The 24,264-nt window shown below is 42.4% G+C and overlaps 1 protein-coding gene across 7 annotated transcripts in view; it reads right to left on the bottom strand.

The window, feature by feature from the left end:
- The window catches only part of CDC42BPB (CDC42 binding protein kinase beta), a 96,757-nt gene extending 81,781 nt beyond the window's left edge, over positions 1-14,976 (bottom strand). For all 7 annotated transcript variants that reach the window (XM_071557464.1, XM_071557465.1, XM_071557467.1 and 4 more), the window contains exon 1: positions 14,516-14,976. In XM_071557464.1, the coding sequence (XP_071413565.1) occupies positions 14,516-14,693 (178 nt within the window). In that variant the 5' untranslated portion in view covers positions 14,694-14,976. The remainder of the gene's footprint in view (positions 1-14,515) is intronic.
- Positions 14,977-24,264: the final 9,288 nt, after the last annotated feature.

The following is a 24,264-nucleotide window of genomic DNA, read 5'->3' as shown; positions in this document are numbered from 1 at the left end:
CATCCTTGATACTGTAGTTCAGACAAACTAGTTTCATTTTTGATGCTAGTATTATAGAGCTGAGAGAATGTAATCCTTTTCTACCCTTTGGAATTCTCTAATAGAAAAGATGTAATCTTTATTTTTTTACTTTATCATCTCTTAGGATAATATATATGCCACTTAGGTCACCTCTTTTTTTTTTTAACATGCTGAAGTGGGTGCTCAGGACTGCTTGTTCAATCATTCCACCTTTGGATTGCCACTGTGAATCCAGCAAGGACATGAATATTAGCAAAAATGTTTTTAATCTCTTCATATTTTCACGGTTTTAAAGTAATATACAAGTTTCAATCTGGTTCTTAGGGGCAGGTACACAGAGAACACGAGTTTGTGGCAATGGTCTGTAAGACAGGTATAATGCAGCATTGAGGAGAAAGAAGGCTGTGCTTATAAACTTGCATTTTTGTTGATTGAATTGTCTAGGATTTAAAGTCTTGAAGACTGTTCTTCTGGCAACTGTCTTAATGTTAATACCTTAACAGCCACAAAATTTCATTTTATAATAATTTCTGGAAGCTTACCTCTTGTTTCCCATATAATTTGAATTTTAAACCCAAGTCCATAGCAGCATCATTAAAAAAAGAAATCTAGGACCATGAAATCTTTAAAAAGAAGTAGCAGGAACAGTCATGTGTTAAACTATTCCTTTTTATTATCTGCATGAGCAGCAAGTGTCACTTTGTCACTATTTCTATTACTGTGCTCAGCCTGCACCAGTAGTTACCCTCACACAGGAACAAAAATATACCTAATTATTTTAAGAAATTTTACAAGAGCAGAGTAGTTTGTGTAATTGCTGGCAAAAGTTCACCCCGACCGATTGTTCAGCTGTATTTTAACTGAAGAAAAGAAGCCAGAAGTATTTACAACTGTATTATATGAACCTAAAATTCAAGACATTATTATTTTCTAAAGAGCCACTCTACAAGAAAAGCATTTTCAAAGAACCAAGAAGTCAACCCAGAGCCTCATGTTTTTTACATGAAGATATTTGAACAGATCAAAACACCCAAGTCTGGTAAGAATCTTTATTATCTCATAAGAAAAGTTTTTGGGGTTTTTTTGAGGACTATTAGTTCTATCTCTCCTTCAAAATCTTGCTTTACAAATATTTTAGTAAGCAAGTTCAACTTTGAAGTTTTCCTTAAAGTAAAGGTACTTCAGGAAACACAGGCAAAGACATCTGGCCTGACCAATGTTTGCAGTATATTTATCAATATTTAGGACTGTAAATGGTATTTTTCCCACTCCTTTCTAATTCATGTACCTGCTTATTTTTTATTGCAATACTACAAACTTTAAGTCAAGTACTATGACTCCTCAGCAACCTATTTCTGGATATGTGTTAACAGATTACAAGCTGACAGTGTAGATTTCCTCTTCCATGAATTGTTATGCACACCTAAATTTATTTCCTTGCCAATTAATTTTTTTTATTTTATTTTTTAAACACGAAAGTGATAACTAGCAGTCTCCACCCAAGTCCCTCAGAAAATGGAGAGGACATGTTCTTAATGTTATATGGGACATGAAGGGGGAGGGAGAGATGAGGGCAAGGAGATTGAAGTAAGAAGTAGGTCTTGCCCATGCTTTCCTCTAGCAGAAAGATAATCCATTATCTTTCACCAGCTGTCACCCATTTCAGAGCTCCCCACAGAGCTTCCCACAGAGCTCTGAAGGTAAATTACTGGAGCACATTTTCTTTATTATTTAGTCTGTAGCTCTCAAGCGTATACTTGAAGAGCGAGCCATCCTTACCCATGTGCACAACGACGTATTACAGACACTGACACAAAAGATCACTGCTGCAACGTGGGCATTGCTGCTTTAAAGACACCACTGCAAAGTGCCTGCTCTAAATACAAATAGGAAGTGAGAAGTGAAGAGTCTGAATAATTAAATGAAAGAGGAAATTAAGGACATTTGAGGATGAGAATGATATTTCTCAGTAGTTTTAACCAGAAAGACTCAGTCCACAAAAAGAAGTTATTGCCTTTACTTCACTATCTGCTTTTTCTTTCAAGGTACCTTCAAGTGTGCATCTGTAACAACTACACAACACTTTGAAAAAAGTTTATTTGGGAAAACTCACACACATTATAAACTGCTCACAGACACAGTCCTTGCCCTAGAAAGGCAGTGGACCATTACAATACATGGTACTGTCAATTAATGCCTTCCTGACACAGCTGACAGTATATGTTCTCTGAGAAGGATATCTACCAGACTTCCAGGCATTTAGGAATATGAGAATTTTGAAGAATCTTATTATTTTCCAAGGAGTTTGCTCTAAGCAACATACTCAAAGACACAGATATAAATTCATTGTATGGAAAGTCAAGTGGCACTTAGAATACCCTATAGGCACAACACACCACTAATAAAGGATTTATTTCTTGGGGTTTGCCCCATTTGTACATTGTTATCCTCATCACTGGCAGCACTTCTTGTGCTATTTTCCATATATCAAAATGATTTTGAAACACTGAATTTGTTGTGTGCTTTGGTTAGCTGAGTGTACAATCATCAGTAAAGAATATCCATATTGCAAGTCCAACTTCATGTAAGTCACATAAGCTCTTACTCTACAGAGGAAGCAAAAAAACCCCAGCTACTATCTCCCATTAGATCTTTAGAACTATGAGGAAGATTTGTTTCACCCTGTTGTTAGCAACTGCTTAGGCAGACTCCTTATAATGTCAGATCCAAGGATATTTGGAACCCTACTAAACAGAGATCCCTTTGTGATATGAGAATGTATCTCACAGAACTGCTAAACCTGTATTTTTCATAAAGGATGATTCAGGCTTGCAGCCATGCAGGGATTGCAGGCTCTTCTGACAGCTCCATGGAACAATGCTTTAAAATACTTCAACTGCTATCAAGGCTAACAACCAGACATAAGGAAACCACACTTTTCTGAGAAAAAGCACTAGACATAAAACACAGGTGCAAAGTTCTTAAAACCTGTTCTGGCAATTTTCCGCCAGGAACGAGGAAACTGGTGCTTTCTTTAAATTCATGGCAGAACAACATGAACAAAATTTAGCTTTCCTTCATTTACAAGCTTAGTAAAAGGTTTGGCAATACTTATGCTCAGACTGTGGTACCACCTAAGATTATCAAAAAATTAACAGTAACTTTGTACAAGTTGTGTGGACTTCTTTATCTGCTACAAGAAGATTCTATTTCACATGGGTTTTTTTCCATTCTGAGAAGTATGAAGAACAACTGTTCTCTATTAGATGTTACAAACATTTGCAAACACCGGAAAAAATATTATACTGAATCACAGAGTAAATTTAGGTTGGAAGGGATCTCTGGAGATCAGAGTCCACTCTCCTACCCAAAGCTAACAACAAAATTCCATCAGGTGATGCAAGGTCCTGTCCAGCTGAGGTTTGTACCCTAGGATGTAAATACTATCACCTTTCTGGATAACTTCCAGTGCCAGACCACCCTCAAAAGGAGAACTTGTGTGCCCCCTTACAAACAGTCAGAATCCTCCTTGCCATAGCCTGTGTCCACTGTATCTCCTTCTTGGCAGTGCACCCAGGAAGTCTCTCTTTGTCCTCCCTAACCACACATACACATCTGACAGCTGAGGATCAGACTCCCCTTCTCCAGGCTGACCAGCCTCACATATCTCAGGCTTTTATTGCTCATCACATAGTTCAGGCCTCCAACCACACCAGTGGTTACTGCCAGACTCACTTCAGTTTCCCAGTGGTTTTTCTGTACTGGAAGTCCAAAAGTAGACAAAGTACTCCAGAAAAGGCCTCAGAATTAGTGCAAAGAGAAGAATAACCACTTCCCTCAGCCTCTAGCTACACTCTCACAGATGCAGTACTGCACACAGGCAGCTTCTGTTTCTACAGTGATGCACCACTGACTTTTCCAACTAATTGTTTACCAGGATCCCCAAATCTTTTTCTGCAAGGCTGTTTTCTGGTTGGTCATTCCCCAGCTTGTACAGCTCCACAGTGCAAGACTTCACACTTGTCATGATGAACTTTGTGAGGTTTCACAGTGTGAAGGAAGTAAAATGCTGGTATGCAAAAGGTGAAGGATAGAATGTAGTATCTGCTATCCCCACCCAGAACAATTGCCCAAAGCAGTAAACACAATCTTTACAATGTTTAATACCACCCACAAGAACAGGAAGGTTATACCTAGACAACCTATAGCTCTGATTCTTTCAGCACTTCTGCTCCTGATCTGAGCCACTCAGATCCATGCATACCTTTAATGCTGAGGGCGATTCTGCAAAGACCTCTCCTAAGGGCAGTAAAAGCTTCTCCATCACCAAATTTTAATTTTTTTAATTAAAATTCTCCCCCTCCCCTCCTTCTCAAAATGCCAGGTTTTTTATCTTTATAATTCACATCGGATAGAGTCAACTTCAGGATTCACAAGGTTTATTTCCGGCCACACATGTAGACCTGGCTGAGTGTTGCCTGCTTGGGTCAAGCCTGACCAGTAGAGCCCTGTTGGTACACCACTATATCCAATCCAGTAAATCCTGCTGGCCCACAATAACAAACACAGTGACAACCACAGTTCAGTTGCCTTAATAACCAGTAAATACTTCTAAGGGTAAGATAAAGACACCGTGTGGGCCTGATACTGCCTCCAGTCAGGCACCTCCACCGTATGTTGTCCTGTGTTATCTGCAGTACCAGGCCAGCAGGACCGCAGTACCAGGCCAGCAGGACCACAGGTATGTTGTCATTATTCCCAACTTAAACATTAACTGTTCGGGAAACCAAAGGCTGAACTTACAGGTAATGGAAATCTTCAGTTACATAACAGAGTAATTTAACGCAGTCAAACTTAACTCCACTATGCAGCCATATGTTGCCACACGATTAGGGCATTTTACAACAACGAGTAAAGCTGGTCTGGAAAGAAAATGTTTGTGCTTCTTCTCTGTGACACAACTGATCTGCAGCTTCTCAAAAAATCTACTCTGAAAGATAAGTGTTGTGAGTTTAGGAAAAATACCATGTTACCCATAAAAGGCAAGAAAGATTAAACAGCACAGGCTCCAGCCTTCACTGCGCACTGTAACCCAACATCTGGCAGTTACCAGCCACCACTTACTCCATTAGGACATGCAGATCACTTTTAGCCTCTTGCACATGTAAACCTTTTCTTCTCACAGCCTCCTGAGGGAAGTCACATGGGGTGAGGTTCTGAATCACAAAAATGTAGTTTTCTTTAGGGTGACTAACTTGAGAGCATTTCAGGGCAAGGAAACCACCCTAAGAGGAACCACTGATAGCAAGAGCACAGTGAGATCCCCTCCTTGGCTTAAAAAACATACAAACTAAAAAGAAAGAAAATGTGGCCAGACACTACACTCCCATTTCACACAGACATAATGCAAACCCTCAGACATAGAAACCTAATTTTAAATTTTTGAATTTATTATTAATAATATTATTAATACTGTGTTATATATAATAATATATTATTATACATAATTTACAATTTAAATCCTTAATTTAAAATTTTCAATAGGAACTTCTTACTTGAGTACACCTAACTGTAGGAAAAACACATTTGCTGTTCTCCTTTGGATCCAGACTCGAGGAACAGACAGAGCCTGCAGAGCTTGCACACTGGGCACCCACCTCTCAGGGCTAATAAGAGAGGAGAGCCCAGCCACACAGACACCACACACAGAAATGGGGGTGAAGGAAACAATACATTGCGACCTAACTAATGCTCTCAGAAGAAAGAGCTGAACTTAAAGAATAAATGTGCATGTTAAAAAGAAAACCTTTGGGAGCATATTTCAAAACGATATAATAGGATCTTCATGCCTGAAGTCACCCTCCTGCTGTTTCTACTCTGCCTTAATTACAGTAAAACAGAAATACACTCAGAACACTCCAGCTTTCTGCATTGATAATCCAAGTCACAGGGGCAGCAATGAAGCTGGAGCACACAGAAAAGCTCCAGGAAGAAGCCAACTTTTGACGTAGTCACAGTAGTCATGTTGTGACTACAGCAGAAATCCAAAGGTGTGCAAGGCAATGGGAATAACCCTCATCCACCCCCCAGGTGCACACAGACCTCTGGAAGAAGCAAGAGGGGAAGCAGGGACAGAGGAATTCCTGAAGAGTGGGAAAAAGCTTTCAGATCCTCCACAAGTATTACCAAGAAATTACTAGAAATCTTGTCCTTCCTCAGATGAGGGCAGATTTTGTCTGTCCAGGGAAGGCACAGAGTTTAATTCTTAGGCTAAGGGACCACTACTAGCAGGAAAATCATAATGTACAAAAAACCCCCATACTTCTATAGTGGTCGCTGTATTTTGGGTAAAGTTATACCACCTGTAAAAAGAATGAATCCACATCCCACAGACTACAGAGTCACAAAAAAAGTACAATATTGCCAGAGTAGGTGCAACTTTTAAGACTGACTTCCACATATCTACATAAGTGAGTTTAAAACAGGTGTCATCTTACTTGCCACTTTATCTTTCACCTACTTGTTTGATGACAATTAGAACAATATAACCCACATTTAAGCTGAATTAAAAATCCAGACAGAATTTAGTACAGACTTTTCTAAAACCCTGAACATGCATGTTTAACTAAACTGGCACAAATACATTTCAAATAGGACTTCACAAAGCAATTATCCATGTTTATTTTTACGTTGGAGAACAATTATAAATCATGAAAAGAATTTGGAATTGGTGCTGCTTCTGATCTTTTCTCATCTTCTACAAAAGGCACCTATATTATATATTCAGCCCTCACTGGCAATGCACTTAAGCAAATTAAGAACTATACCTCAGCCTTCATTAATGCATGTCTGATTAATAAATTCCATTCATTTTCAATGATTCAATACTTGGTGAAGACTCCCCACCAGTTTCCAAAGCTCAGACTCCTTTATAGAGGTCTCAGATTGGGTGTCCAAAGATACTAATCACATTTGAAGCTTTAGGCCATGGTTAAGTAATAACAGGTCTCAGTGTTAAGACCCTGATGACATGAATGATAGAAATTAAGATCTCAGGCACTTCGGGATGCCTAAGGCCTCAGCTGGAAATGATGGATGCACACACTTAATCTGAATGGGCTCTATCTACAGACATGATTACTGAGGCCTATGCAAAATCAGGGCTTAAGAAAACAGTGTGTAGTTTCCTATTGAAGAAAGCTACATTCATTATAGTGAGCAAGATCCTTATAAAGGAAAGCTCGGCATTCTGGCAATCAGCATATGCTGATGAGAAAAATAAGAGTGGAAGATTTTAGTGTTAAGAAATAGCTAAAATGAACAGATCACAGTGAACAACAGAGTAAATGTATATAAAAATTCTTAGACCTGCAGAAGCTTTTAAAAGTTAAATCTCTTTTCTTAAAAAAAAATGAAAACAAAACATCACAAAATCTAAAGCTTCACTGAGATATATTATTGAGCCCTTTGGTAACTGCACTGAGAATACATTGGAGTTCTCAAGTGTACCTTATGAAAGACCTAGGAAATTCAGCTCCACTCCGTTTAAAGCATTATCAAAGGCAACAATACAGTAAAAAGCTTTAACAAGCACCTTCTACTTTTCTAAAATATTGGTTTGTTGTCCATCATCCTATTAATCCTTTCATACTTGGGTAATGAAAAAGATGAACCCATAAAACTTTTCCTAATCCTATTCTGTTAATGGCTCACACAAATTTGCAACTGTTAAGGATAAATATTATAATTCTTCCTTTTTCTAACACCCATCTAAACCAGCTTGAATTAATAGCTTCAAATCACATGCAAGGCATAAAATAAAATTTTTATAAATGTTAAGAATCTGTAGTTTAACATTCCCAGCTAATCTCAACTACAGATCATTTCTAAAACCTGAAACAATTTAGAACCATAAAGTAAAAGCAACTTGCTAAAAGAAGCTAATGAAACAAGTCTCCTCAGTTCTGATTCACGCAGCTAAAATCATTTGTTCTAGTAGGTGTGGAAGAAACTGACTCACTCCCACACGTGAATTGTGTGCAAAAATAGGTTAGTTCAACTTAGTTTGATAAAAAAGTTCATTATACTGGATTTGCTGAGTAAACTGACTTCCAAGCCATTTCCACTGATCATGCATCACTCTGCCAACCATGGCAGTTTTAAGGATGTATATTAATTAATTTTTTTCCAAAATATTGGATCTTAATATGTGACAGATCAGTAAGAAAATAATTTAGATTTGCAGGTGAAACAAGTCAGAAAAATTGTTAGTTTATGGATGCCTTATATACCAGTGAGAAAATCCTAGTTGCACATATTTTTTCCTATATGATGATAAATTTATCAGTGAGTTATTTACCCCTGAGTTTTCACAGATAAACAAAATTCAAATGCAAAATACGGATTAGAGCCTTTAACACACCACATAATTCCTCAAGCCCCCACTAAAGACCGGTGCTATTTATTAGCACCTTTATCCACAGAAAAGCGATACTGACTTCCTTCTATAGGACAAAAGACAAGCTTCAGATAGGAGCCTGTCATTTTAAAAGCACATTCCAATGGATCTCTCATCCTCCAGACCATGTTGCTTTCCCACTACTAAAACATGATGGCACCAGTTCATCAGTGTCAGTGTTTCACTGCATAAAGTTTTACAGAAAAAGTCATTAAAAGATATTGCCTCATTTGAAAAATAGCAATTGAAACAGATGTACTGTAAAGAGTCCACCATCACACAGCAGGAGGGTTTGAACCTCATGCCCTCAGGTCATTAGCCCTGACTACAATGCTGTCAAAGCCAACATGGCAGTTTGGGTCACTTCAACAGGAACTAATGCTAACATACATTTTTGAAAATAACAAAACCAGTTTAATCAAAGCAGAGAACTCAGGAGACTGGGATTTGGTAGCCATGCTCACACTAAGACTTCATTAGCAAAGGTGATCCAAGGTATGATGCAACTTATCTGACCAAAGGAAAGCCTTCTGGAACAGGAAAGGGTTCCAGCAGCATCCACACTGCACAAAGAAACCATAATCACCACCACCACTCGCCTTCCGAGAACCTCTGCAGGACACCTGCAGCTGTGTCCTGCCCGGGTGGGCCCTCAATCCACACCCTCCTGCCACCAGCTCTGGTAGAAGGGATCATAACAGTCTTTGGTGGACAGAGAATGGGAGTAGAGGACATTTAGCCAAAATCCGAAATTCAGTTTTCTTGTTCATCAGCTGTCTTCATTATCCAGCCTCAGTCATTTCACACACGTGGCCAACAGGCTTATTCCTCACTGCACAGCTTTTGCCTGCACAGACAAGGACATTATACGAGCTGGCAGAGCCTGAGGTCCCTTTCTGGCTTTTTATGTGTATTTTTGCAAGCAGGGGAGGGGGAAGGAGTGCCAAAGGGTAAGAAGAGAGGAATTTAAGCCCTCAAGTCAAGAGACATGACATGTTATCAAGTGACAGTTTTTCTTGGTGTAACCCCAAAAGAACAGAGAAAAGATCCTCATAAGCAAAGCTCAAAGTTCAACAACTCTAAGGTCATCTCAGAAATACTTAAGGATCATTTCTGCCTCCTATACCAGCAACACACTCACCCACATATTCTGCACCTGCCCTTACCTACCATTTTTTCTAGTACCTCAGCAACTGTGGCAGTCAGAAGACTAAGTCCACCCTGTAGCTCATTTTGAAGATGCTCTAATGCAGGCTGGGCAGATCTTTTCTAAGGGCCACATCTACACTTCTGAATACAACTGCTTTCAGGCAGAGAGCAAGCTTGGTACTATTCTGACAGAAAGGCCATCCTGCAAAGTTCTCCCCTTCCTCATCAGGTACTCTTTTATTTGAAAGGTTAAGGTGCCTCTTTAAGCAGAACTGGAAGGAGGATAAAGTAGGCCTGTGAGTCGACTTGCAAAATTGACAGAGCCCCTCCAAGCAGCAAGATCCAAACCTGAAGCACGAGTCCCAACAGCGAACCAAAGCTGTGAATCACTGCACCAGCACAGCAGCAGCCTCCCTGGTAAATGCTCTGTGCATGATTTTTTCCATCTATGGCCCAGCCTCAAGTGTAACAGGTATGTACCCAAAAGTGGCAGCTCAGAGCTAGGTTAGAGGTTGCTTTGAGCACTCGGCGTGTACATTTTTCTGTCCTCTAATCCACAGTGGGAACATATTGTAGTTACTACAAGAGCATCCACTGTATTACACTAGACTGTCTTCAAGAGCTCGGCAGAAGGTGTCTAGCCAGTCTACTTGTGCTAATCATCTGCAATCTTCCTTTTCCCCATAGCTTTAGCCCCCTTAAAAGTTCTCTCAGGAAAAAAATAAAACCAAACACACAGACAAAAAAACCCAACCCCACCACCATCCAAAAGCAGAACACCACTCTGGCTGAGTAGCAGATCTTGCACCAACTGGGAACACAAAACAGAAGTCAGCATTCAAACAAACAGCTCATAACACATCAGGAGAAACAGTCCACAGAAGTATCTCATGCACCTGCTTCAAGTAAAACCAAACATATTTCAGATCAGTCTAAACCACTCTGATATCAGTTTTGAGATGGCCTCACAGAGAGAACCAGACAGTACATAGTCCAGGAGTGAGACAACACTGACTGAAGTATATGGGGACATGTGCCACCCTGCCCTCTGTATCATGCCAGGAGTGCGACACAGGGTCAGAGGAAACAAAGGCTGGAGTAAGAGAGGCTGTGCAGCACCAAGATAATTTTGAATACAAATAAGGCCCATTCCTGTGAGACTTCTCTGAACGCAGTTGCCTACTGGCTGCAAACTGTGCCAAGTAGCTGTCCAAAAACAGAGCAGCCGGTTGCACCAGTCCTTGCTGACTGGAAGTAAGGGGCAGTGAGCACCAGCCACAGCCAACTAAGATAACTCCTGAAAAACAAGGTGATGTCAGATCAGCTAAGTGTGATGCCAGCCAGCAAGGTGCCCTGGGAGCAGCCACTCTAGCACAGGATTATGCAAGATTCAGATGCCTCAGTATGACAGAAGAAGAGGCTCCATAGGGAGGAACACACTGTACCTGAAAGCTAAAGGACAGATGGTGCACAGGCACCTGAGCTGCAGCCATGCTGCTTCAGCACTCCTGTACTTCTCTCCTTGTCAGGTTAAACAAGTACAGCACACAATTTTTGCAGGAAGAGTCTCTTAGGAGGACTCTCTGCAGCACATGGACAGTACCATCCCACAGAATCCAGGCACTGGCATCAGATATGTACAAAGGACACGCAGCCTCCTCTGTGCTTGCTAATGGCTTCAGGTAGGCTTACTTGCAGAGAAGAATGAGCAAAACAAACTAAAATAAACAGGACTCCTCACTTCTAGGATTCCTCAGAATTTCTCACTCCAAGAGCAGCAGATGCAGCAACAGCTTAGAAGATACTGAGCACAGATGTGGGAAATTCTTTCTGAACATGTAGACATGTGTCTGTTATCTAAAAGATTTGGATTCAGTTCCTGCTAAGAATACTGAGCATTATTTCAATATCTATTACATAAACAATATAGTAATAATCAACTGGGTGGGCTCTTTCAACAGAAATACAAATAAAAATAACTAGAAGAAGAGGATTTTGGACTCCTCACTTTCAACTCTGGTAACTCTTCTCCAAAGATCCTTGGCATAAAGATATGTGTATTATACATGCATTACAGGGAGAAATAGTGAGTTTGAAAGCTCCATTCACCATGGGAAAGCTATAATTGCCAAGGTTAAAATGGCAGATTCTTACATTTGTAAAGCAATGGAAGCCACAAGCTGCCTCAAGGCAAACAGCCACACCCTCTACTCTTATATGGTTAGCAAATAGGAAGAAGATTTTGAAGAAATAAGCCTGTGGCAGGACTGCCAGGAAGCAGCAGTGGGATTTTTAGGACAGAAGCAATGGCATTCACCATCTGGAGCTCACCAGCCTCTGCAGGTAAGGTGTGAGGCTTCCATAGATGTTGAATAGGGACAAGTTGGCCCAAGTCTCACAGGATAAACGTGGGGCTTAATTTTCTGGACTCCCTATTTCTCTTCTTCAGCAACCATCATCTCCAGGATATGTGCACCATCATGCTGCCCACAGAACAGAGATATCCACATCCAGGAACTATGCCACACAACTACATCTCCTCTGCACCAGAAAAAGCACTGCCCCAACTATCACGCCTTAACTCTCTTTTCTCTTGGCAATTAAGAATGAGAGTAAGTCCATTAGCCACACTGAATCATGGCAAGGGAATTTTACATGTGTGATACCTCACACCTAGTTTTAAATCCATAATTGTAAAGAAATGCTTGTTATACAGCTCAACTTAATTAAAACTTAATACCTATGCAGTTTATTTCCATTGTCAGTGATAAGTCTCCATTTTGTCAAAAGGAAATTCCTTCTGTCTCCAGTTGATAAAGAAACACTGGTCTTCAAAGTATATCCTAAATATTTAACTATACTCTCATGCTTCTGCATACACATAGCAGCACAGAAAACTTGAGCACATCAGTCCAGAATATCATCTAACAGAGAATAAGGCTGTAATTAAGACACATCATGACATAAGGAAGATTAGCATGTTTGGCATATTTTCCTTATTAGCTGGAGGCAGAAGCAAGTTCCTTGTCAGTGGAAACATACTGTGAGGGCATCAGGACACAGATAAAAGGTGTCTCCTTGCTGGCATTTATTTGCTTTTAACAGCTTGAAGGAAAGGGAGGAGCACACAGTATCAACTGTAATTGGTTCCAAGGGTATCCCTTGTTGATGAAACACAACTATAAAGCAGTCCAGATATAGGCCCACCCCCTTACCATCAAGAGTCTGGATTATAAACTTTTATCCCTACTCTGCAGCACCAGATGGTAGCTCACATACATTTCAATTATTTATTGAATGGGCACTTTGTTATACCGGGGTAATCCCACACTGCAGTAGGAACTACACACTGTTTTTATTGCGAACTATACTTTTCATCACGTCAGTTAACATTTTCACATTCAGTGAACACAATAAATAGAATTAAAAGAAGCAATTTTATAAACAATTGGATAATCGGCCTCTCCATCACACTGAAAGTGACAACGCCGGGATCAATCGGGAAGACACAGCCACCAGCAGTGCTATAGAAAAAGTATATCATTCTGCCCCAAATCCTTTCCTCAACTTCAGTGCTCAAAGCACCTTCGCAGTCTGATCTATCACACTTAACAGTTTGCTGGTGCTCACTCGTTCAAGCCATCAGCTTGAAAACAAAAAAACCTGAATGCACTTTGCAGAAGATGTACAAAGCTCCCACGACAAAACAAATAATCAATGCTCCCCAGGCTGCAGCCTTGCGGGGCAGATGTGATAAAGTAGTTAATTATTCAGTTGGCAATCGCATTATTGACGTCAATAGAAGAGTCCAGGAAGTGAATCCTCTTAGTTTGTTAGTGTATGACAAAGAGTGGTGGTCCCCACAGAAATTAAGGAGAACCAGCTGTCCCCTCATGTGAGTGCTCTGGCCTGTAGGGCTGAAGACACACATTTGCATTTGCTGAAGTAAATCTACCCCTCCCTCTCCCTTAGGAAATCCTTTGTTTTGCTGGTTGTTTTTTTGTTGTTTTGGTGGGGTTTTTTCATGGAACAGCTGATAAACGGGACAATGTACTTGTGAGCAATGATCTCTCCTCCCTCCTCTTCAATTCTTATTCCAAGGAGAAGTTAAGTCATCTTCATCATACATTATTATTATTATTCATAACTTACTCGGCTGAATAAACCAGTCAGCCACCACGGCCGTTTTAACATAAATTCATTTAGACATGCAGCAGGGAAGGATCTCTGCTCTCCACATAGCTGTAGTTAATAGCCTTTAACTAAGTAACATTGGATAGAAAACTTTTATCCTAAGTGTTACCAAAAATATAAACATTTATTTTTGTCAGCACTCTCCAGACTACTGGACATGTCTCCTTATCAGGATGCTTAAGAGCAGGAAACCATTACACAAAAGTCTTAGAAAGGCTGCCTAGAAATGCTCTGTCCTTCGGGAGCATACCTGAATTTAAAAAATGACTGCATGATGAACGGGCACCCTTGTTTCTTCGACACACAAACACACACACATACACACACACGTTCTCTCCAGAGCAACCACCCGGCACCGAAGCAGCATTTCAAAGCCCGAGCCTGCTGCTCTCCCCTCCCCCAGGTAGGAAACCCTCCGAGGAGCGCTGGATTAGCCTGACATTTCGGGCTAAGCCGAGCATGGTTTCAGGCCAAGGACACTCCGATGCTCTTCCTGCCGCCAGCTACCAAACGGTTCGCCTGGGACCGAGGGAGGAGACCCGCAGGGTCAAGGCCCGGCTGGCAGCGGGGGTGTTCCCCAGGGAGGCACCGCATCCAGGGGCGGCGTCTCCGGCCACAGCCGGGAGCCCCGTGCGGGCCCGGCCCGCCGCCCCTCGCAGCCCCCGCCACTCGCCCCCGGCGCTCCGGGCTCACCCCACTCGAGGAAGTCGGACACGTATCGGTCGCGGCGGAGCGGGGAGTCGCGGCTGCACTCGGCGTACACGCCGACCAGGAGGTCGAGCAGGGTCTCCACGCTCAGCACGCTGTCGTGCCGCTGCGGCCCGTCCAGCACCAGCTGCTCCAGCCGCTTCAGCCGCACCTTGGCCGACATGGTGCCGCTTGGGCGGCGGGCGCGGGGCGCGGGCGGGACGGGGCGAAGCGAAGGCCCCGGGGCTCAGCGGGGCTCAGCCGCCCCGCGCCGCCTCCCGCGGCCGAGCGGCTCCTTCCACGGGCTCCGCCTCAGGCGCGGACGGTCCATGGGCCGGGCCCAGCCACCTCCCGCCCCGCTGTGCCCCGGCCTCGCCCCGGCGGCGGCAGGGAAGGGCCGATCCCCAATCCCGATCCCGATCCGGCTCCCGCTCCTCCTCCCCCGGCCCGGCGCGTCTCTCGGAGCTGCCCCGGCCACGCCCACCCCGCGGCGCCCGCGCGCTCCGACGTGGGCAGGGCCGCGCGGAGCCGCGCAGGAAGGTTGGGCCGAGCGGCGGCCCGTAGCGGCACATTCGCCGCGGGGAGGGCGGGCTGCGCGTCCGCAGCAGCACTTTCGTGTGTGTGTGTCTGTGTATGTGTATGTCTCTGTGTGTGTGTGTGTGTGTATGAGTGTGTGTGTCTGTTTTCTGCCAGCAGGTTCTCTGGTGTGAGAGCTTTGTGTGCTTCCAAGCCTGAGAATGGAGATGGTCTCAGTGGGGCAGGCAGCCGCCAGCATCCCTTATTCAGGGATGCTTGTGCTGGAGCTCACAAGCTTTAAGGGTGCAGTAAATCAAGATGCTGGTGTGTGTCTGTGTTTTGCAGAATCACAGGATCACAGAGTGGGTCAGGTTGGAAGGGACCACATCTGGTCCCACCTCCCTGCTCAGGCTGGGTTATCCCAGAGCACACAGCACAGGACTGAGTCCAGACAGTTCTTGGATATCTCTAGTGAGGGAAACTCCACACCCTCTCTGATCAGTCTGTCCCAGTGCACGGTCGCTGCACAGTAAAGAAGTTCTTCCTCATGTTCAGGTGGAACTTCTGTGCATCAGTTTCTGCCTGTTGCCTCTTGTCCTATTGCTCAGCACCACCGAGCAGAGCTGGCTCTACCCCCCTTGGCACTCCATCTTAGATACGTATAGACATTGATAACATCCCCTCTCAGTCTTTTCTCAAGGCTGAACAGCCCCAACTCCTTCAGCCTGATCTCATAAGAGAGGTGCTCCAATCCCTCAATCACCTTTGTTGCCCTCCACTGGACCTGCTCCATGTCCTGCTCCATGTCTCTCAATACATTGCTGACTTGGCAAAAGACTCAGAGTCCATGTATCCTGTAGCTGAACTATCTTAATTACAATACTAAAAATCACACCTATAGGTCCAAAATACCCCTTCCCAGGTGAATACATATAGCATGGATAGAAGTTAACTGGGCTTACAGAACTTGTATGGACATTACCCTAATGGAGGGGCTGTATTTGGAAAGTTAGTAAGTCCAAATTTTGATGTATAAATAATGGATGGAAAGTCCTGTGGCATGTGCTTGATTTGTGGAATACACTGAGCACCCAGGCTTGCACAAGTCTGAGATAAATAAATCAGTGTCTCTCTCCAGTGTAATTATTGGCTTGTTGCACATCAGGTGGCAAATCCCATTTTGTGGACAACATATGTGTCCCAACCTGGCTCTGTGTGTGTTTCTGTGTGTGTGTGTGTGCCCCAACCTGTGCCATCCCGACAGGGCTCCAGGGCAAATTCACCTCCACACTAGTTAGGCAGATGTGCTGGGGACAGGGCAGCCTGACCAAGCCATCCAGGTCCATGCCTGACTTCCCACAAAGCATGGGACTGACCCCAGATGGAGGCCACAGGCCTTCACTGGGCTCTGTGGGCATTGGGAGACTTTTCCAGCCATGGCTGGAGAGGGAGTTTCCCTTTCCTAGCCTTGGCCATGATTCCCTGTCCTGTGGTGGGACTTGCCTTGGCAGCAACAGGCACAGGGCTGGAGGAGTAGGCATGGCCTTGCAGCAGGACGCGGTGTCTGGAAGCTGTGGCTTTCTAACCTTTTCAAAACCTTTTCAGTGGTAGGACTTTATTTCCCAGCAGCAGCAGCTTGCCTGGGCAAAAAGAGCCCTGTGTGTTAACAGCTGCTCTCCTTACTCCCTTGAAGAGAAGGGACCTGGGTGTAAGGCACTCAAAACTTTCTGCAGTGCTGGTTTTTTTTCTCATCACAACTTATTCTGAGAACTGTTCTCTGTGGAGGCTGTAGCACCTCAAGGCAAGATGCTGAGTAGCTTGGGATGGGAGTTTACTTCTGTAGGAATGCAGCCAGTCAGGTCCTGATGCAAAGCTGAACTGGCAAGGATGCCTTTTCCTTGCTTGTCTCCCCTGGCAAGTAGTTGGAGTGCTGTGTGTTGAAAATAATCACACCAGAAAGAGATGCAGCTGAGTGCTGTTCTGTCAGGGCTGGGAACCCCCTGCCTCTGGCAGCAGGAGCTGGATGGGGCTTTGCACCATTGTGGCTGCAGTTGCCAGGGCTCCTTCGTGATCAGATGTGACATGTCAGTCATTGCTGAGGGACTTGAACATTCTCACCCATCACCTTCAGGGCCAATGGTGAGGCCAAACCCAACCAGTGCTGCACACAGGGAGCTGCCCTTTCCACAGGGTCGGGAGCATAACCAGGCAGAGCTACATGGATTATTGTGTAGCAGAAAGTGTTCCTTCCAATGTGACAGAGAGGTCCAGCAAATTATTACAAAAATACTTGTTTCTAGAAGCCCTTGCCCCTCAGGCGTGTTTGATATCTTCTTGACACCAAATACTTGTTATATTTGATAGCTATTCAGTTTTTAATAATAGTGTGTTTGCATTTGGACCTAGTACCTGGATCAAGAAGATGCAGGCATGTTGGGACCTGCTAATTCTAAAAAATGCAAGTGAAAGATCTTGTGAATCATACTTTTATACTGAGAACCTATAATTTTAAAACAAAGAAAACCCGCAGTGGACTAAAATAGTTTTGTTTTTCCTGAATAACTTCTATCTCTTTGTACTTCCTTCTGAAAACATCCACTTGAAAAAAACCACAAAAACTTTTCACAGCAGACCTCGAAATTTTTTGGTTGTTCTCTCGCTGTGTTCCTCCTTGGTTACAATTGTTTCACCTGACCTCAGGCTGTGTCATATCACAGATATATTCATTTGCAGGATCCTTGGCATTTTAACAATCGCAATTGTTTTTCTGGTGCTGCTGCTTTATTTAAAAGGAGACCGTAACATTTGCTGCTTATTACCGCTTTCAAGACTCATTTTCGGGCAGTTGATCAGAGTAATGGCTGGGGAGAACAGAGTTGTAAAGATCTTGTTACAATCTCTCCGCTTCTTATCTGTTCCTGTAGGTGTTATCATCACCTCCTTCAGCGAGGAAGAGATAAAGGAGGCGGCAGCTGGGAGAAGAAATAGCCATTTCTGCCCACCAATTGCTCTATTGTTTCCAGCCTTCTCAGTCTGTCTGACGTTAGTAGAATTCAGGGGTTTCAGGAGCTGTTCCTGACTTGTACCAGTCCCAGGGAAGAGCTGGGTCCAGCCCTGGGAAAACGACAGATGGGTGACAGATGATATTGAAGCCGGCTTGAACAGCTATGGGAGGTTTAGTACATCAGACCAGCACGTGCAGGATTATTTATGAGCAATACTGCAGGTATTCCAAAATTAGTTGAAATTTCATTTAAAAAAAAACTCTTGGAAAGAGTCAAAAACTTTGTGTATTGTAAATAATCCCGGGTGTTCACAGCAAGGGCTTCAGCTACAAAAAAACCGACCAAGCTGAAAAGTGACATTTGGTATTCCTAGTAGGAAATATATACAAGCCCGGAAATGTAGCCGAAGGTGCTCTGCTTCTGTTACTCCTCTGTGCCAATTCCATAGGCTAAAAATAAATGTGATCTGGCTAAAATGAATTAAATGATCCATCTTAACAGTTCCTTTTTTTCCCCTGTGGCATATTTTATTGGAAAATTATTTTTTAAATCCTTTTTTAAAGTTTTTGTTTTTGAATGAGTGAAGGGGTTCTCACCTATCTGGAATCATTATAGGCCTGCAGAACTGAATACACTAAGTCCATATGGCTACTGAAAAGTTTTTTTGCATCTAGTCAGCTTAGGTCTCTTTATTATTTTTTTTTTTGTTTTGTTTTGGCTGTACTCCAAGTAACTTAGTAACTAGTGGAGGGAGAAATTCTGTTACAGAATTTTGATGGCAACAGGAAATAGCTGTGTCACCACTTCATGACTTCAGGAAAATCCACCCACAGATCAGTTTGGAATTGAGAGGAATGAAGAAATATAAAGTGTATGAACAGAAATTGCAAACATCTCATTAACAAGGGAGACCGTATGGTAAAAATAACATGAAAAAAATTAAGATGTTACAAATATCTCCTTTGTCACATTCAGACAGATAATTCTAGAAAAAGAGACAAAAAGCATCAAGTTGCAATATTTTATTTGGTTTTTGGTTTTTTTTAATTATTATTGAGCAAAGGGGAGACTCTAAAGAGCTAGAAAACCTAGCTAGAAGACCTAAATACAGTCTACTAATCAATGAAATTAGATGAAAATTGTAACTGAGAGAGAAGATTACTAATGTGCAGCAAGGGAGTTTTCCAAAGATCCAGAATACAAAATATAACTAAATTGAAATCAGAGAAAGCTCATACTAATGAGTTCCAAAGGTAAAATATAATAAAGAGTTAAATATGCCTAAAAGCAACATGACTGTTTTGTTATCATAGACTTTCCTTCCTGGAATTGTTTTTTAGGAAACTGTCACCTTTTCAGCTTTGTTTGTATTTGGCAATATTCTAAAAAATTCTTTCTTGCCAAAGGCAGTGTCAATCTACAGCTGTCATCTATACTGGGAGCTAAAAATAACCTTTCAGTGGGGCTGCCTTTGATGACATTGCATCATGTAAGCCTGAGCACTGAGCAAATGTATTCAATATTAAAAACAACAGCTAGTCACCACTGGTATTGTGTTATCAGTGGTGGGAAGTACATAGAAAATTTCTCAAAGAAGGCAAAGTCTCTGCTCTTTTGGTGATGAATGTTAGAAATCTGCTTCAGCTTCCAGGGAGCTCTGTCTGCTTCAGCTCACTGCTAATGCACTAGCTGAGCAAGGGAGTTTCACAAATGCTTTTGTCTTTGCACATGATGATGAGCAAAGTGGGAGGGAAAAAGGGCAGTTGTTCACAGGAAAGTGCTGGGAAGGGCTGAGAGTCTGCTCATGTCTAATTTTCACTAAAATGCTTTCTCATAACAATAATTAAAAAAGCAAAAAGAGCAGCAAAGCCATTTGGCAGGCTACCTTCTGTTAAGTGCATTCTGCCATTAGGTGTATTTGTTAGCAGCGCTTCTGTTTTGCTCTTGTAAACCTCTAGATTTTAGTGATGGTATAACCCAATGTTTTGAACTGAAGGTAAGGCAAAATGGGCTGCAAAAGTATTTTGTAGTTGGTGCATGCTTTCTTAAAGAGAACAAACAAATGAAGAAGAAAAATATCATTAAGTGTATTAGCGACTTTTAAGAATACTATCACTTCTGACTGGTTTGCTTTGCAGGATTTAGGGAACAGAGTGCTCTAATAGGCAAAGAATCCATGCTAATCCCTCACTTTTCCAGTCCACATGCAGCAGGTTCCCAAACACATCATTTTATCTCTTACTCATATAGTTGTCTTACTCAAAAATTTCTGCCTATATATGTTTACCTGAAAGAAGGGAACTGCTTCTGTTTCAGGAAACCGTCAGTCTTATTGATCCATACGTTTCCTGATTAGAGGCAGTTTAATACAAGGCCCCTGAAATGGATCCCATCAAATTAACAGGCTTCCCATTCCATTCACGCTTTGAGAGCAGCATTAACTGAAGTGGGCAGCTGCTTTCATCAAAATCATTATGAGATCACTTGTTCTTTTCTTTCTTTTTTTTTTTTCTTTTTCTTCTCCCAGTTCCCCCACCCCATCCCTCTCTTCCCCTATTTGTCTGGAAATGACTGAAGTACAGGGAACTAGGGGTATAGATGAGGTCATTGTCGTGGACATCTGGAACAGAATGTCATCACCACATTTAGGCAAGACAACAGCTCATTTTTATTTTAGTTCTGATTTCAAATCCACAGTACCCTAAGGAAAACATTGGCTCAATGATTCAGTCTGTTTAGGCACATGGCAGTGTTGACAGAGTGACAAAACAAAACATAAAACCTTCCTTAGACTGATGCTTCTTCAGGGACATTTCAAGAAGGTGGAAGCATTGGTACAGAGATCATGTTAAAAAACCCAAATACTCACCTCCATTTATGCTATCTTGCAAGTCACAACACCATGTCTTGCTCTCTGTACAGCTGCCATTTTGTCATTTAATTATGTTGTGTTACTGCAACTTCACATCTGCCAGACTTGGTCGGATCAATCTTTGTACAAAGTGTGAAAAACATAGTGTTGCTAGAGGCGATTTTTTGTGCCTTGGTTGATGAGAGACTAAGATTATCTGCTTTTGTTTTGTGGCTTTTTTATTTTTTCCTAGATTCTCTAGCACTGTGGTTCAGCCAAACTGATAGTCATACTGTTCCTTGCAGAGAATAAGAGGAGTTTTAGGTGATATGGTAGGAAATATGTTCCTTTTTCTTAGCTAATCTGTAGGATTAGTTCTCCTGGGTTGCTGAGAGTATCAGCGTTATTCATCTTGCATTTTAAATTAATACTACATTTTATTAATTTTTTAATGTCGTTAGAAGAATGACTGGAGATGAAAAATAAAACTTCCCCAAGTCTTCTCTCTTGAACCTTTAAAAATCTGTCACTGACTTTAATAGTAGTGTTCCCATGGAGATAAGCACAACTAAGTCTATATAAAAGGAAAAGAACTAATCTGCTTTGAATGAAATATTTTTGCATTTTAAGTAATGTTACTTTAATACACACTTCTTTCTTCTCTGACAAAGTGCTCTTTGATTTTTCAGAAAATGTGTAATCAAAATAAAGAGCAAGTTCCATTGTATTCTCTTCCCTGGCTCCCTCTCCACAATGGACAATCCATAGATAATAATTTTGTGGTAATGAGAAGTTGAAATCAGAAAATATTCCCATTTCTTTCTCTGATACAGGCAGAGCACAAATAGCATTCAGGAAAAATGCAGTTGTACACTGCCCTAAAAGCAGCAGGAGACACTGTACAGAAAAATGCTTCTACTTCTTCAGTAATGACGATCTGGCAAACCATTCCCACCTGATGGTTTTTTATTATAAATTTTGGAGCATTATTCAGAAAGGCAGAGGTGGGACCAAAATGGCTCCAATTCACAGTATCCTGGGACAGTGAAAAAATAACTTTACCAGCTTCAGCATCAAATATCTTCAAAGGCTGCTCCTGATAATTCTCACATTTCTGTTCGATAAAACCTCTTCCGAAAACAAAGTGATTCTTTCTGACAATGTGTAAAAAAGACATTTTGCTCCTACTCATTTGCTCTAAACAAAGATTTCAGCCAAGCTTCAGGTTGATCTTGACTGTGCCATTTCACATCCAAAGGCATTCAGTCTGGCTTTACAGACTTACCCCACCTCAGCACAGATCTATGCCAAAGCCCTCGTCTCACACGTTAGCAATTACAAAGATTTGTAACAGCATTGACAGCAATTCAGAAGAGACCTGAACTTCACAGCACTGCAGGCAAGTGTGAATGCTACCCCTACCTGACTCCCCTTATCCCAGCCACCATCATTCCCCCTCCACCTCACTTCCCACCTCCATGCTGGGGACTTCCCTCTCACCCCCATGCCAATTCCCTGCTCTTCGGGACCAGCAATGAGCTACTTCTCCTCCAGTAGCAGATGCTGCAGGAATGGGTGGTGCCACACAACTGGACTTTCCAGAGGTCTGTTGTGGTCTGCAGGAATCAAGGAGAAGGGCAGACAGAAAGCCAGGGAGGATCCTGAAGAGATAGACATGCACTTGGCTAATTTGGGGATGGGGACTGTGTGGTGGCTGGCAGTGCCCCTGGTGGGGCATTCACCTGCCCTTGGAAGGAGCAGCAGCAAGGCTTGGTCTCCAGCTTCAGACAAAAAGGAAAGGATAACTGCTGATCCCACACACATCTCCAGCAAGCTCTGTAGTTGCAAGCCCTCAACTACTCCTAAAACTACAAAGTTATCTGCAGCTCCCATGCTTTTGTCTTGTTTTCTTTTTGGCTTTGTATAATTGTCTCCATATTATGTTGGAATGATCCATGCATTTTAGAGCAACTTGAGGTTCTGAAAATTGAATCTGTCATGAGCTGCTTCAGTTTGGTTTCCAACTTCAGAGGCAAGACCAAACATCATGATGCAGATGTGTGTGCAATTCTGACTAACATGGGGGTAGAGACTGCATCTGCTAATGTGTGTGTGACAGTGTGAAACATACATTTTATGGCATCACATATGTCCTATCAAAGTTCTGTTTTCAGAGACAAAAGACTAGGCAGTGATCACATTGTGGTAAGATCCTATAGTCCCAGGTGAGATCTTCCAAGCAGCAAGCACCACAGGAGGAGCAGCAAGGAAGGAATCCCCAACTAGTCTTGTGTTTGAGAGCTGCTTCTCTGCTGTGAGATATAAAAGCAGATGAATAGTGTGCAAGGAGGAAGCTGCTGTGGTTATCGCTTGTTCTGAGTCTGTTAGCTGTGATGGGAGAATGGGGACTTTTCTGAGAGCAAAACTGAAGACTCTGCAGTGGCCATTGTCAGAGGCTGAGGGCTTGGGGTGGACAACACACGGGAGTACAAAGTTGTGATCACTCTTTCTGAGAGGATCTCCTTGAATACTGTGTGCCAATCTGGTTCCCACAGCTTAAGAAAGATGTGAGATCCTTGAATGCACCTGGAAGGGGACAACAAAGCTAGTGAAAGGGCTGGAAGGAATAGCCTGTGAGGAGTGGCTAAAGACTTTGCCTTGTCTAGTTTGGATAAAGGGAGACTGAGGTGTGACCTCACAGCTTCCTAAAGCTTCCTGAGAAGGGGAAGTGGAGAGGGAGATGCTGGTCTCTTCTCCCTCGGATCCAGTGACAGAACACATGAGAATGGTTTAAAGCTACATTAGGGAGGTTTAGACTGGATGTTAGGAGACATTTCTTTATTGAGAGGGTGGACAAACACTGGAACAGGATCCCTTGAGAGAGGTTACTGATGCTTCAAATATGTCAGAGTTTAGTTGGACTGGATGATCGCTGTAGGTCCCTTCCTAATAAATTGAAATAATTTATTCTGTTATATTCAATGCTGAATAGATACTGCTCCTGTTCCTGATATTAAGCAGGGGCAGGGAAGTAGATCCTCAGCTACAGTAAATTTTCATGACTTCATTGGAGTCAATAGCAAATTGCGGAGTCTCACTATGTCGATAACTAAATTCCCCAGGACTGATAGAATCAGTCATAACTTCATTGAAATCCACTGATGTCCATCTGATTCTGAGGTTTTGCTATTGAGTATGCTGGGAGTAGGATAAGACCTAAATTTAATTTTGTGATGGTCCAAGAACAGGATACATTATTCCAAAGCATTTGTCATTACTGCAGTTAATTGGGGCCTGTCCTGGACAAGGCTATTTCTTTCAATTATTAAAATGCTGCTTGCCAATCTATGTTTTGCCCTGCAGAAGTGAAAATCTGTACTGAC

Source organism: Pithys albifrons, chromosome 6 (genome assembly GCF_047495875.1).
Source record: "Pithys albifrons albifrons isolate INPA30051 chromosome 6, PitAlb_v1, whole genome shotgun sequence".
In the NCBI taxonomy this organism is placed as follows: Eukaryota; Metazoa; Chordata; class Aves; order Passeriformes; family Thamnophilidae; genus Pithys; species Pithys albifrons.
The sequence above is the reverse complement of the archived record's forward strand: the minus strand, read 5'-3'. Positions and strand labels throughout refer to the sequence as shown.